This window comes from Grampus griseus (genome assembly GCF_964374135.1).
Source record: "Grampus griseus genome assembly, chromosome: 10".
Lineage (NCBI taxonomy): Eukaryota > Metazoa > Chordata > Mammalia > Artiodactyla > Delphinidae > Grampus > Grampus griseus.
In genome coordinates, this window is record NC_139004.1 from 32066972 (window position 1) to 32083574 (window position 16603).

General features: G+C 34.6%; 1 protein-coding gene across 4 annotated transcripts in view; it reads right to left on the reverse strand.

Annotated features, from left to right (window-relative positions):
- The window catches only part of UBR2 (ubiquitin protein ligase E3 component n-recognin 2), a 115540-nt gene that overhangs the window by 61552 nt on the left and 37385 nt on the right, over positions 1 to 16603 (reverse strand). For 2 of the 4 annotated variants that reach the window (XM_082664449.1, XM_082664448.1), the window contains exons 5-11: positions 10654 to 10784; positions 8568 to 8706; positions 7775 to 7837; positions 3418 to 3538; positions 1520 to 1627; positions 1086 to 1174; positions 57 to 155 (exon numbers count right to left, since the gene is read on the reverse strand). In XM_082664449.1, the coding sequence (XP_082520575.1) occupies positions 57 to 155; positions 1086 to 1174; positions 1520 to 1627; positions 3418 to 3538; positions 7775 to 7837; positions 8568 to 8706; positions 10654 to 10784 (750 nt within the window). The remainder of the gene's footprint in view (positions 1 to 56; positions 156 to 1085; positions 1175 to 1519; positions 1628 to 3417; positions 3539 to 7774; positions 7838 to 8567; positions 8707 to 10653; positions 10785 to 16603) is intronic. The other 2 variants (XM_082664447.1, XM_082664446.1) reach the window with 1 other exon arrangement.

Here is a 16603-nt window from a genome sequence, read left to right on the forward strand (position 1 = left end):
AAAAAAGGCAAGGAGTGCCAACTATCAGTTACAAAGAAAAGGCAAGCACTACTCACCAGAGTAGGTGCGGTGAAGAACTGGACAGACAGAGCAGTCACGGACACTGCTCGCTCGTGATCATCCTCCATAAAATCTCTCTGCAACTGCTGGTAATTCTAAACAACAAGGGGGAGATTCACCTCTAATCCACAATGACCAATGTTTAAGGATTATAATGAAATATCAGTGCTGGAGGAGTCAATAAGATATTCTATGAGAATGATAACTGGAATGTACCAACTAAACTCTGTGTAAATATCTATTCACTATACAATCTTCTTTAGCACAATGGCAGTTTGTGAGCTCAAATAGGAGTAACAGCTACTAAAATCCTGGGACGTCACTGTACATGGGTGGAGCCAAATCACAGTAGCTTTACACTGTCTCTGATGAAACCACACTTTCATTACTTCTGGATGCCTATCAGAGTCACCTGATGGCTCTTTCAAATTATACATGCTTGGGCCCCATTCTTGGTGAATCTGCTTCAGTAGGTTTGAGAATGGAACGCAAACACATGCATTTTGAAAGAGCTGCCCAAATGATTCTTGTATGTTTCCTTTGTTAATAACCCCTAATTCAGGTGAATAAAAAACCAAGCAGGTAGTTTAATCGCATGCTGCTGAAAGGGAGAAGAACATAATTCAATAATATCAACAACCTAGAGTTATGATTCTTAAATCACATCCAAATATACAGGTAATTTCAACTAAAATTATCTTTTCTTACACAAAATTTAACAGGAATAACGTAATTCAATGACATAGGTTTAAAGTCTTCATTTATCATTTCACATCATACACACTGCAGAGATGGATATTCACATTATCATGGCAGATGATAAACAAGAAAAACCTCACTGCTAGAATTTTATTCTATTGATGAAAGATAAGATGATCATTTATGAAGTTTCTTAGAATTTAAAATCAACGCATTGACATATTACTATCAGCTGTTAATTTTACAAACACTGGATGTAATCATGGACTACAGTTACTCTGTATATAACCTATTTTGTTAATCTTTAAAAGTGAGAAACTACTTACCTTTGCAAATCGAACAGCAAACAGTTTCTTGTATTTCAAATCCATAAGTAGACTGCTCATGAACAACTGATGATACACACTCCTAGCACCTTTCACAAAAAGAGCAGACGTTAAGATAAGGATATATCAAACAAGCCAAAAATTACATTTCCAAAGTTTTCATATGATCAACTGTATTTTAAGTGTCAAGAGCAACACTCTACATGTGTTCCTTAATCAGTTTTTCTAAATATATTTTTCAAACAAAACATAAAGGTGATTTAATTTGGATCACGGATCCCCAAATCTGTTTTTTCCCCAAAGAATAAGACTGCATGTGTTAATTCTAAAAACCATAAATATATTTATTAAATACCTCCCAAATGAAAAAGAAACTAACATCCCAATTACTTGTGTAAGTTCCCCTATACCTTAAAAGTAGTTAAGATACGTACCTTTCCACAATTTGGAATCACTAAGCATCAACCTATCCACTAGAGAAGAGTTTTCACCATTTGGCCCTTCTTGTAAACCAACTTGACATAAAATTCGGCGAAGACCATCTTAAAACAAGAAGAAAAGTAGTCAAGAAACAGTAACTTCAAATATTAAAATAAAATGACATATTAGTAGAAATTTTCAAATGGATCTACTATAGAGTCTTACTTTTTTTTTTAACTAAAGGTCAAATTTATTCAGAAAAAGTAAACATATTAACTATTTTATTAACATGTTCACAAAATGGAGAAAAATTCCAAATCTTGCATTATACACCAACTCTTATTCCAGAATACCAAAATACATGTGTATCGGAACGGCAATGACCTCTTATGCTGTAAAGAATTTAAATAAACAACAAAGAACCCAAAAGCCACTGAAATAAATATGGTTCTTTAAGCATCTATGCTAATTAAACCAGGTTACAGTAAAATTGTTACATATCCCATGATAACTGAAGATACGTATAATATAAAATTGTACTACCATTTAAAAGAAAGAATACATTACCTCTGTACTTTAACATATACCAGTCCATTTTATTAACGTTATGCAAAATGTTCTTCATTAAACAAAAATACACTATGTACTTATGTATATCTACTATATGAGGGGTTTTGGAAGGCAAATTCCTTTATATTCTAAATGCTAAACTTAAAAACTATATATAAGCATTAACAAAACCAGAACTTTAATACCTTCTAGTTTCATATTTTATATTTAAAATCACTGTTTTTAAGTCTTCTACAAGCATGCAAAATAATCCGAAAAAAATCCCCCAAAATAGAGTAATTTTAAAATTTAAGAGTCACCAACTAGAAATTGTTTACAAGGCTAAAGAGAAAACTTTATATATGAATTAAATAATAGACAAGGTCTTTAAATTGTTGATGGTAAATAAATTTTCTCAAAGAAAATTTTCAGCAGAAAACTGATTCCTTGATACTATTCATTAATGCTGTAGCACAGTACTTGGCATACAGATATCCAATGGAAAACACCAAAGCCAAAAAAAAAAAAAAAAAAAGAGGATGAGTGAAATAATTGGAAAGACATTTAGATTAAACAAACACATTCTCCTAAATTTCCACACCCCCATATTTTCACCTGTCAATTCACAGTGTGGCAATACTCTTTCTAGTAGCCTTTTAATACAAACGTTTTAGAAATTTTCTTTATAGCAAACATTGGAATGTCATTATTCAAACCACCTCTCTTGCCTGAAGAACAGTATGACAGCTTAAATCTATTCCTAGTTTACTCTTCAGTGTTACAACAAACTTGTATTTTTGGCATTAGACGTGAAGGTTCTTAATTCTGTTTATCACTACTTTTAAAAGATTATCTAATTTGTAGACTGGAAAAACAAAAACTCAAATACACAGTAACTTCAAATTTGCAAATTTTCAGAGTTGCAAATTATTAGTAACCACAAGTCATAGAAGTCAAAACAAAGACAGCCTTTAAACAGTTAATCATTTAGGTTTTATATACAGCAGCATTATGCAGCTTGCTTTGTGGAAGAGAATTCCATAGGATACACCATTAAGAAATAGGTTCTTTTATCAAGTTGGTAAGATTTAGGTTTCATTAGCGTATTATAGTCATTTACAATTGTTTAACCCACTGTTTCCTGCATTTATTTGAACACAGACTCCTCTGTATGCATATAAAAAGATCCCGTGGATCAAAATTGGGAAACAGATTTTTTTCTATATATAAAGATATTATGAGATGGTATTTTAAAACATGAAACTAAAGCAAAAAAATGGTTCCACTTGCTATTTTTTCCAAAACAGTTTTGCAAAGGCATATGAGCTCATTTTTAAGTCAATTAGCACAAGTATGAACCTACCTGAATATCCAATAATACTTCCCAGCCAAGACAAAAGTTTCAAACCAAAATTCTGATGTGCGACAATAGACGAATGCATAACTTGAACTTTGAGTGGCTTTGTCTGTCTACTGGTATTTCTCTTAAAAAGAAATGGCAGGATGAAAAAACAAACTTAAAAAGGCTATTTTAGAGAAAGAAGTTAATATTTTTATTTAATATAGCTACACTCTCATCATTATAGGGGAGTTTTTCATGTATGTATGTAAGAAAAATACCATGTGGCTTGCTTTACTCAGATTCTAATTTTCTAGAAGGAATCTTAGGATTCTTACAAAAAAGTAAGAAGTTACAGCTTTAAGTAACCTGAATTTTTGGTCTTATATTTGAAAATCTGCCCCACCAATTATAAATTATTTAAATGCTTAAATTGGCTTTATGTCTTTAAACTAATTTTTAATGTAACTACACACTAATTTAAATAAGTTACTTCATTGCACAAATGTGATGTTATCAATACTTTAAAAAGATTGTAGTAAATACACACAAAACTTTCCAACTTAACCATTTTTAAGTGTGCAGTTCTGTAAAGCACACATTGTTGTATAACCAGTCTCCAGAACTCTCTGTCTTGCAAAACTAAAACTCTGTACCCATCAAACACTCCAGGTACTTCATACAAGCAGAATCATACATTATTTATAATATCTTTTTGTGACTAGCTTATTTCACTTAGCATAATGTCCTCAAGGTTCATCCACACTGTAGCATGTATCAGAATTTTCTTCCTTTTTAAGGCTAAATAATATTCTATTGTATGTATATAGACTTCGTTTATCCATTCATCCATTGATAGACACTAAAGTTTCTTCTACCTTTTGTCTACTGTGAATAATGTTGTTATGAACATGAGACCCTGCTTTCAATTCTTTTGTGTATATACCCAGAAGCAAGACTGCTGGATCATATGGCAATTCTATTTTTAATTTTTAGAGGAACCACCATACTGTTTTCCGTAGTGGTCGCACCATTTTATATTCCTACCAATAGTGAACGAGGGTTCCAATTTTTCCATATCCTTGCTGATACCTGTTTTCTGTTATTGTTTTGTTGTTGTTGTTGTTTGTTTTTAATAGCCATCCAAATGGATATGAGGTGGTATCTTATTGTGGTTTTTACTTGCATTCCCCTAGTAATACTGAGCATGTTTTCCTGTGCTTTGGCAATCTGCATATCATCTTTGGATAAATGTCTATTTAAGTCTATCAAAGCTTTTAATTTAACATGTTTTCCCCCCTTTTCCTTTTTTGCTTGGATCATCTTTCTACCCACCAGTTCATCCCATCTCCATAACCCACATTAACACAGTACACCTTTGCATACTTTATCCATCTATATGTATTATATATGTACTCATTTATAAAGGTTTTTATTTGATTTACAAAAAATGGGATACTACACATATTCTGTCGCATCTTTGTGTTAACAGTTTTTTTGTTGTTGTTGTTAATGACTCAATAATATTCTGTGGTGTGGATTTATTTAGACATTCTTTAGAGAAGGGCATTCATAGTCTCTTTGTTTACAGTCTTCTATGACTATAAAAAAACGAAGTACTGAACATCTCTGTACACACACTAACTGGTGTTTATATTTTTACAGGATAAATTCCTAAGAGAGATTATAGATGCTACTAGATTGTTTTCCAATTATGTGGTAGCAATTTATTTTTACACAAGTATTTCTGTTCTCTGCATCTCTGCCAGCAAGGTACTTTATCACTCTAATTTCTCCATCTTGTTGGGTATGAAATCTCTGTCACTTTACTAAACTAGGTAGTTTGAGTCTCTTTTTACATACATTTACCACCTAGATCTTCTCTGTTGTGATCGTCTTTTCATACCCTATGTCCATTTTTCTATTTTGTTGTTTGCTCCTTACCTGATAATCTATGAGTGCTCTGTTTATCATAAACATTAAATGTCTATCCTTTGTGTTAGAAATAATTTTTCTAAATCTACTATTGACATTTTTTATAATATTTTGCTATGCAAATTTTTTATGTAGCCAAAGATAAGTTCTTTTCTAACTCCTGGGGTTCTGTCTTGGTTAAGAAGCTCTCCTCCTCCCTTAGAATGTACTTGTTTCCTAGATTTTCCTCATACTAGTATCTATTTCTGGACTTTCTATTCTATATTATGCATATAGTATATCTATACAGACACTACCAGAGATTACAAGTACTGATTTTCTAGGGAAAAACTGTAATAACACTGTGAAGCAACAAATGTAAAGGGAAAAAAAACACCTCCTTTACCTGGATTCATCTACTGTAAACATTCTATTCCAACTGCTTTATCATTTGCACATTATCTTTCTTTCTCCACACACACACAAGCATTAAAAAAAAAAAAAAAAAAAAAAACCACTGAAGGTTAAGTTATATGCATAATGTCCCTTTATCCCTAAAAACTTCAGTATACATTTCCTAAGAATGGGAATGTTCTTTTTATACAACCACAGTATAGTTTCTGATGTATTATTAAATTGGGTATGTCCAGTTATCAATAAAGAATTTCTTGAATAAGACACAAACTCATGAAGAGAAAAATATATTTTGCTACATTAAAATTAAAGCTTTTGCTCAAGGAGAAGCATCACAAATAAGCTTAAAATAAGTCACATATTAGGAAAAGATACTGCAACAAAAGATCAGGATTCAGATTATATAAAGAGCCCCTACAAATGAGTAAGAAAAAGACAAGTAACCTAACAACAAAAAAATGGGTAAAAGGTATGAACAAGAAATTCACAGAAAACTTAAATGACCAATACAATAAATATGAAATAAGATACTCAGTAATCAAGGCAGTGCAAATTTAACTGATGAGATGCCATTCATACACATCAGGTTGGCAAAATTTTAAAAATCTGACAATATATAGTTTTGACAAAGTGGTAGAGATATGGGAACTCTACTTCGATGCTGGCTGGAATGTATATTGGTACCACCATTTTGGAGATTAACTTGGCAAAATCTAGTATAGCTGAAAATGCTCAAAAGCTAACTCAGAAATTCCATTTCTTGGTATATACCCTAGAGAAACTTTTGCTTCTATGCAACAAGAGGACAAAAAAATGACCACAGCAGGACTGATAGTTATAGGAAAAAATTGGAAATATCCTAATTGTCCATCAACTGGAGAATGGAAAAATTATGGTACAGTCATCAATGGAATACTTACAGATACATGTATCAACACAGATAAATCTATAAACAACACTGAAATGAAAAGGCAAATTGCAATATAATATATTCAGTATGAATCTTGTTATATAATGTTTAAAGACTTCCAAATCAATACATATAATATGGATAGATATTTAACAGATGAAATATAAAGGCATGTATGAAAACGAAAGATAAATTAATGAAAGTAGTTATCTCTAGGGAAGGAGGAAGGGGAATGGGATTTAGAAGGGATAATACAAGGGCCTCTATACTATTTTATTTATTTAAAATACTTATGAAGAAAATAAGGTATAATGTAGCACACAGGCATTTACTGTTATATCTATTTTCATCTGTATATTTAAAATATTTCACAATATATAAAATTATATTTTAAAAGGACATTTACATAAAATGCAGTTACATGGAATAGTTAAAAACAATAAATTATAACTTTTAAAAATAAATCTAAATGTGGGGAATAGTTTTCTTTCAGATAAATTATACACTAAATGCTATCAGGATATGCAGCATACCTTGCTATTAGGTACCAAGAAACAACTTCCCTTGAATTCTAATCTTGGTGCTAAAGGCCAGTTTAATTCCTAAAAAGTAATGTGAAACCCTATCAAAAACAAAACAGAAAGCAAAAAACTTTCTAAGACATCTCTGATAAAAAAATAAGACGACAGAAATATATACATATATATCTCATCTAAACATTCATTTTCTGTATCAATCTTACGTAGTTTAAAAAAAAACTAGATAAAGCAATAAGCAATGGTCAGGTAACATATATTTAAACATGATTTTTTTTTTTTTGCGGTACGCGGGCCTCTCACTGTTGTGGCCTCTCCCGTTGCGGAGCACAGGCTCCGGACGCGCAGGCTCAGCGGCCATGGCTCACGGGCCTAGCCGCTCCGCGGCATGTGGGATCTTCCCGGACCGGGGCACAAACCCGTGTTCCCTACATCGGCAGGCGGACTCTCAACCACTGCGCCACCAGGGAAGCCCCTAAACATGATTTTTGATTGATGTGGCTTTACATTCAGGAAGGCAGAAAAATGTGTTCATACACACCAAAATGTGGGATTAGTTTTATACTAATAAAAAATAAGAGTGTAGACATATTTTTAAATTACTTACCACAATTACTGATTTTGCTTGTTCACAATACTGGAAGTCTCCATATCGGACAGACCTACGTCCCTGTAAATAAAGATATTTGAAATTAACTTGTAAAAATATTTATATTCAGTATTAATAACTTTTGAAACAGTAAACAAACACAGTGTCATCTGAGCACATAACAACTCTGGTCAATTTTTTTTTTTTTTTTTTTTTTTTTGCGGTACGCGGGCCTCTCACTGTTGTGGCCTCTCTGGTTGCAGAGCACAGGCTCCGGACACGTAGGCTCAGCGGCCATGTCTCACGGGCCTAGCTGCTCCGCGGCATGTGGGATCTTCCCGGACTGGGGCATGGACCTGTGTCCCCTGCATCGGCAGGCGGACTCTCAACCACTGCACCACCAGGGAAGCCCTGGTCAATTTTTAATATCTACAATGTTTATTCTATTCATTAATTAAAAAGTAAATTAAAATATTTTCCTTCAAAGCTATCCTAACATTTTTCAAGCCATTAATAAGTTCAAGTTGTTATCCTTGAACAACACAACATTTATTCTTCTAGGCTGCTATCATTTCTATTTTCATAACTGAATATTTCTAACCACTGTGTAGGATGAGAGCAACTGTATCTATGTTTCCTCCTAAACTTTCTGACAACAGCTTACAGTTATACCCAATATATATTTGGGTCAATATTCATATGAAATTAAAGAAAAATAGCCTAGATATATATACCTCTAACTCAATTTTCTAGGATAACTTATCTGTATTAAAAGTTTATTATGTGACATCAATATAATGAAATTACTTACATCTCGATCTACTGTAGTTGCAAAGCCAATGGCTTCTTTTTGTGTACAGTTAACAGCTTTCTGAAGAGTATAAATAACTTGTTCATAGGTATGAACCTCATCATTAAACAGCATGCAATAGTAGGTGTCACTCTTCTCTCTGTGGGATAAAACATTAATTATATATTATCTGCATTATCACCTTGCTCCAGGATGATTTATTAAGAGCACAGTTTGTTCTAGGGAACGTGCTAGGTACTAGGCACATACCTGTAATGAAGCCATCTGTGGTCCCCACACTCTATGACACTACCGGATGGTGGGAAAGATAGATACTATACATATAATCTATGTGAATTGGCTTTTATCAAGAAGAATAGGATGCTAGAGTGGGATAAAACCAGTATGGGAGTTCAGAGAGCTGCCAAAGAAGTAATTTGAGAGCTGAAGTCAGAATTGGCTATCAGTGGTGCTCAATTGGGGGCAATTCTCCTCTACCCTCCATAGACGACCACTGGACAATGTCTGGAAACTTTTGGTTGTCATGACTGGGGTGGGAGTGCCACTGGCATCCAGTGGGTAAAGGTCAAGGATGCTGCTAAAAATTCTACAGTCCACCAGTTAGAGCCCATAATATCTGGCCCCCAAAGCCAACAGTACGAAGGTTGAGAAACCATGGGCTAGAAGAAAGTGAAAGCAAAGGACCTGAGGTGGCAAAAGTAAATACTGGGAGCTGGAGCACAGGGAGGAAGGAGGAGATTAGTCTGGAGATAGGCAGAAATCTTAAAGACCTTGTAATGGATTTCGATTTTGCCATCCTAAGGGCAATCAAAGATTTGAAAGAGTGAAATAGGAGCTATGGTCAGATTTGTCTTAAAGTTCACTTTGGCTATATGTGGAGAATGGATCATGAGAGACACGAGTGGATATGGCAGTCTAGTTAGGGACGTCATGTTGTCCAAGGATGAAATTAACGCAATTTGGACTAGGATAGTAGTAATGGAGATGAACAGAAGTAAACAACTTGAGAGAGGGAGAACCAGCTGGACCTGAAATCTAAATGGATATGCGTGACTCAGGTTTTTGGGTAGATGAAATGCCATTTACTAAGATGGGAAAACATTACAAGAGACGCAAGTTAGATTCTTTTCCCTTCTATGCTGGTGGTCCCAAACTTACAATGGAACAGAAAAATAAAAACACAACTCTTCTATTCTCTACGGTCTAAATTTGGATCTCAGATTTAGATCTTAGTTGGTCCCCAACTCAAAATACATGAAGATAAAGTCATGAGGTAACTAAGCCATTATCAACATTTCCAAAAAAGGAATACTAACGCCTCATTTTACTAAAAAACAACCTACAACCTAATTATTTGGAACACTGTTGAGAAAGCAAAAAAGAAACACCACCAATGTCCTTTAGACTCTCACTTGTATTCAACCTTAACTGTGAATACAATTCCTACAAGCTTGGCTAGAATTAAAAGTAGAAGAGAAGGCTGCTTGAGGCAAGCACATTCATGCAGAAAAGTAAGCCCTTAACCTTAAGTACAGCTATAGCAGAATCCAGCTCTCTGGTCACAAATTTGCAATCTCCTCAATAATCTAAGAACAAATGGTAAAAATGTTAGATGTACTCTAAAAGAAGCACAAAGTGTAGAATAAATTTTATACAAATTTAGAATAAAAAATGGTTAAAATTGAATTTGTGTATTTAGTCAAACCAGAAAACTCACTTAGATCAAAGTGCTCATTCCCTAATCAAATCTCATACACAAACAAAAAGAATTGTAGAGTTAACTTAACAGCTTTATCACACAAAGAAGAGAAAAATGTCTGTGCTTGAAACCGTGGTAGAGCCTTGATGTGGCTAAAATATGGCTATAAATCGGCGAAATCAACAGGGAAAAACCTCTACCAATTAAATGGCTCACACATATTTAAAAACTATAAAACCAAGGTTATTATTATGCTGAAAACTAATTATTAAAAACGATTATGTTCTATCCTAGCTGTATTAAAGTTAATTTGAGGAATTAGAATCAAAATGCTTAAAATTGAGTGTGAGCAAATACAAATACAAGGAATAAACGGGCTGTACTTACACCATCTCTAAATCTGGTGGCAATTCACTTTCCTTTTCCCAGGTTAATATCTCTACTGCATACCGAAACATAATAGCAAAAATGTTATAAGTTCTTGCAATCACATCTTCTGATAAATGCACAAGAGGATCCTGAAAGAACAGAAAAAAAAAAAATGCAACCATGTTAAATGTACATTAATTCTCCTTTTTCCCATTCTGCCTCCCTCCTCAAAACACTACTGTAAAAAGCTGACATCTTCCAGCTTCAGCTTCTCTTCAATTTGATCCTATACGTTACATCTCAGCAAATCAAACTTCCTAAAACATTCTCTTCATAATAATCCACAATCCTGAATCATATGAACCACAATATTCCACGGCACTCCAATGCCTAACAAATAAATCTAAAAATTTTAAAATGGCATTCTAGGATCTTTAAACCTAACATCAAACCATGGTTACAGCTTCACATCCCTCTAATCCCCAATTTCCAGAATAAACAGGAATGTTATCTAAGGATGGACAAGTAATATTTAGTTTTATAGGTATAAAGGAGAACCTGATTTTGAGGATTCTAAAGGGGAGAAGTCAACAAGGTCAGAAAACTGCTCCTCGATGTTGTTAAGAATCACTCACTTTCTCTCAGCGAGTCAAGCTGTGTATGTATTTAACAGAGAACTTTGTATATTAGACTTAACAGTGAGTAAGTCACTAAATTTCAAGGTTAATGTAAAAAAGTATTACTATAAACATACTCTAAGGTTATCTTTCAGTCAAGGTTGGCAAAATGTTTTACACAATCTAATCTTAATGCTTTATCAAATCTAAACATGTTATTTAGCTTAATGGCTAAATAGTGTTATATTCATCTCTCAATAAGAAAATCAATATATTCCAACATCATTGAATGGGAACCAGTACATTCTTGAAAATATACATAAGGATACAGAACATTTCTGTGCATCTTCACCAAGGATCAGCTTAGTGGAACTGATATAAAACAAATGGAGAAGGAGAATAATGTCAAGGATGAAGGAAAAAAGACAAAGATTCCTAAAGGAGATGGGTCTAGGGCTTAAAGAATGTAAGAAGTAAGAAAAAGATTTTCCAAAGTCTTATAGCACTTTTTACCTACAACTCTTCTCAATAAACTGCTTTATATGTCCCATCAAAAAAAAATTTTTTTTATACTGCTACCAAGGTTTGCTACTATTTCTTATGGAGACTTTAGAAGCTAACATGGCAAAACCACCTGCTACAAAGAAGGTACTGGAACTGGTACCTTCTGGCGATTCATAAAAGAGTGGCTATTAATCATAATACGAACCTCACACTGTACTAAAATAGAAAGTAGAACCAAAACTCAGTTTTCTTCGTGATACTATCTCACTATACAGTCATTCCATTTCTTACAATTAAATCCCATAATACAAGACATTTAGAGGATTGAAGAATTATGATAAACAGGATATATAAGAATTAAATGGTGTTGGGACAGAAACAACCGCCAATTCTTGAGAATCCAAGCCAGCAGTGTCCAAACTCTGTTCTAAAAATCCCAGGGCCTGGTAGAGATGTTTCCTATTTGAAATACACACCAGTTTAAAAACATATGATTATCCATATTTTAATTACTTTTTTATTTTTTTGCGGTACGCGGGCCTCTCACTGTTGTGGCCTCTCTGGTTGCAGAGCACAGGCTCCAGACGCGTAGGCTCAGCGCCATGGCTCACGGGCCCAGCAGCTCCGCGGCATGTGGGATCTTCCCGGACCGGGGCACGAACCTGTGTCCCCTGCATCGGCAGGCGGACTCTCAACCGCTGGCGCCACCAGGGAAGCCCATGATTATCCAAATTTTTAAATGGCCTATGGATATAGATTCTTCTGCCATCTTTGTATGCACATGTTAACTTCTTGAAAATGGGTTACTGATTAAAAAACATTATTTCTGAAGTGAAGAGATGCTAGGCTGTGCAAGCCTACTCATGTACAACGGTAAATTAAACGTTATTTGAATAGACTTCTGTTCCAAGTGCTCGTATCACAGCATAAGTCAGTTGGAATGAGAAAATAAATAACCATCTTATCCTATGTTGTATTATCTAAGACTAATAATTGTTTTTCGTGACATTTATGTTAGAGAATGCAAGCCTTCATGAGTCAACTTTGATTTATTCTTCTTCCAAACTAGAAGAATAGCATGCTGTTAAAAAGGTTACCTGTGGTTGGGACTTCCCTGGTGGTCCAGTGGTAAAGAATCCGCCTTATGATGCAGGGGATGCGGGTTTGATACCTGGTCAGGGAACTAAGATCTACATGCTGCAGGGCAACTAAGCCCATGCGCCACAATACTGAGCCCGCGTGCCACAAACTACGGAGCCCGTGCGCTCTGGAGCCTGCATGCCACAACTAGAGAAGAGAAAACCTGCCACCACAACTAGAGAGAAGCCCACGCACTACAATGAAGAGCCTGCGCGCTGCAACGAAAGGTCCCGTGTGCAGCAACTAGACCCAATGCAGCCAAAAAAATCAATCCATCTTAAAAAAAAAGAAAAAAAAGTAAGCACATATTATAATAGAGTTTAACTGTTGTCATATGCAAATAAGGTATGAATGAGGGTTTTCTCCACACTGCCCAACTAAAACTAGAAATAAACTAGAAACCAAAGTTATGAATCGACTTTCTAACAAGAAATAATATACATTCCAACTTATAAAAAATAAATTCATTAGTAATACTGCTTTTATCTGTTTATTATTGGGATTTCTTAATTAAAATTTTATTTAAAAAAATTCCACTGCCAAAAAATGTTTTCAAAAACCAGTATACTGTACTGTCAGAATTGTCTATACTACCTAGGTTTAAAGCCCAGCTCTAGCACTTACTGTGTGGGACACTGTAGGCAAGTTTCTTAATCTAAGACTCAAGCTTCCGCAGCTATAAAATATGGGTAACAGTAGTATTTATCTTACAGGGTTGTTCTGAGAATTAAATGATATAAACCAAGAATCGTATTTAGTATGATATTCAGCTACTAGTTACCACTGATCTGTATTCAAATGGGATGAAAGCAGCATTGATAAGTGAAAATTTCAGATAAAAAATTTTTCACTGAGGTTGTTCATTCAGTTAATATACGTTATTGAATTAAATTTCATTCCAAAAAGGATTTACAGCAACTTTTTTTGGCCAAGTGCAGCTTGTGGGATCGTAGTTGCCCGACCAGGGATTGAACCTGCACTATTGGCAGTGAAAACATGGAGTCCTAACCACTGGACCTCCAGGGAATTCCCCTTCAGCAACTAGAATACATCCAGTGTAATAAAACAGTATTAAAAAATAGATATACAAAGCAGGTAAAATGAAAATAAAGGAAGTAAAATAAACTGAAGTCAAGATAACATCTATTTATAAATGCCAATCATATAAATTTCCATACAGCTACTACAGACAAGTTGTTTTCAAGATGCCCCAACAAAAGGAAACACAGTCAGTTACGAGACTCACACCAAGAGAAACGTAACATTTCCTAATGCAGAGACCTAAGACAAATTTCTTACGGTTTTTATAAAGATCAACAAAGGAGACACTAGGAAAGGTACCATCCCACCAGCCTCTGTACTCACCCCCCATGCTCAAGGGCCCATTTGGAAAACTAGTTGGGCATTTATTGTCACGGTGATGGAAGATGCTATTACCATTTAATGAGTGGGAATTAGGTACAATAAACACAGTGCTTCTGACAGTGTATACCTGGAGTCAGTAAAGTTTTTCTCTAAAAAGTCACTAAGTATTTCAGTTTTTGCAGGCTACAGGGTCTCTGTCATAGCTACTCAGTTTTGCTGTTGTAGTGGAAAAGCAGCTATAGATAATACATGAACAATTAAGCGTGGCTATGTTGCAATAAAATTTTACTTATGGATAATGAAATTTGAATTTCACATAATCTTCACATGCCACAAAATACTACCCTTATTGATTTTTCTTCAACTATTTAAAAATATAAAAACCATTCTTGGATTATGGTGGTGCCAGTAACACGTTGCAGACAAGATCCGGCCTGTGGGGCCAGGGTTTGCTGATCCCTGGCCTGTACAATGAAGAATGTCCCACCCCAAATGCCACAAGTTGAGAAGACCTGTGGAACTTCTAAACACTACCCCAACAGAAGTATATAATAAAATTTTTTACAACTTTTTCTTAAGATGTAGGCTGAATGTATAACAAAAAAATTACATTCAATAAAAACAATCCTATGACAGGCTAAAGAGGTTCATTTCAAATATTATATAGCTTTCTTCCATTTCAAGCATAAAATAGAAAAACCCTAGATAATGTATGGATTTAGTGAGTGGGGACCAGGTATGCTAAATATAATGTTATCTGTTATCTTTTTAATATCTTATAGTCTTCTCGAAGACTTCATTTCTCTTAACTGAATTCTTAAATAGGAATTAAATGGCAAAGTCTGGAGGTTCGATTCTCTGTCAAGTTGCTGGAATATATATTCTCCAGGCAGAACCATACAATTTCAGCCAGGCAGGTTATTTTGCTGGCATCTTCTAAAAATTCAGGAAACTAACCAAAGTCTTCATTATTTGATAGCTACCCCGCTAATATATGAGGATAAAGCCAAGAGAGTAACTGCAGGCAGATTCATAAGTTTTCTTAGAAAATTTAAAGCGAACAATCTGGTGGTATCTAGTACATTCATAATGTTGAGCCACAATCACCTCTATCTAGTTCTAAAACATTTCTATCACTTCAACAAAGTAAAACCCCTTACCCATTAGGCAGTTTTTCTCCATTTTTCCCTTCCCTATTCCCTGGCAACCACCAGTCTGTGTTCTCTACAGATTTATTTATTCTGGATATTTCACATAAATGGAATAATACAGTATGTGACCCTTTGTGTCTGGCTTCTTTCACTTATCCTGATGTTTTGAAAGTTCATCCACGTTGCAACATGTATCAGTACTTCATTCCTTTTTACAGCTAAGTAGTATTACACTGTATGTTTATCCATTCGCATACTGATAGACATTTTGACTGTTTCCACCTTTTGGCTATTATGAATAATGCTGCTACTAATGTGTGTGCATGTACTTATTTGAATACTTGTTTTTAATTCTTTTGGGTATATACCTAGAAGTGAAATTACAGGCTTACATGGCAATGTTTAACATTTGAGGAATAGCCAAACTGTTTTCCACAGTGCTAAATCATTTTGCATTCCCACTAGCACTGTACAGAGTTCCAGTTTCTCTATAGCCTCGCCAACACCTATTTGCCACTTTTTTGATTACAGCCATCCTAGTGGGTGTGAAGTGGTATCTCACTGTGGTTTTGATTTACATTTCCCTAATGACTAATACTCTGGAGCATGTTTTCATGTGTTTGTTGGTCACTTGTATTATATCTTCTTTGGAGAAATGTCTATTCAGGTCCTCTGGCCACTTTTAATTGTGTTTTTTGTTGTTGAGTTGTAAGATATATATTCTGGATACCAGACACTTATCAGATATGACTTGCAAATATTTTCTCCCAGAGTCCTGAAGTTTTACACTAGCTTTCAATTTTTTTTCAAAAGCAAAACCATTTTTTCCAAATATGTCTTTGTTTGCCTTGCTTATATTTTTATATACAGAATGCCAACCCAGTATGTAAGAGATAAAAACAGAGCTGCTCCAATTGCAGTGGAGAAATCTGAAACCCTGATCACTTGGCATCTCTCTGTAGCAAATCCTAGAGCACATGCACAAAGCAAATGAAACACAAATATATGTTTTCTATAGCACTGAATCATTCTGCACAAATTTTCATCTGTCTAAAACACAGTGAAACACAGTCTAAAAGATACTGTCCTACACCATAAGTTCTCTGGTCGTTCTGTTAAAATATCTGAGACCAGGAAGACATGTGCACTAGGAAGGACTATTAATGTCCACTTGCCCCAAATCGGTATCAG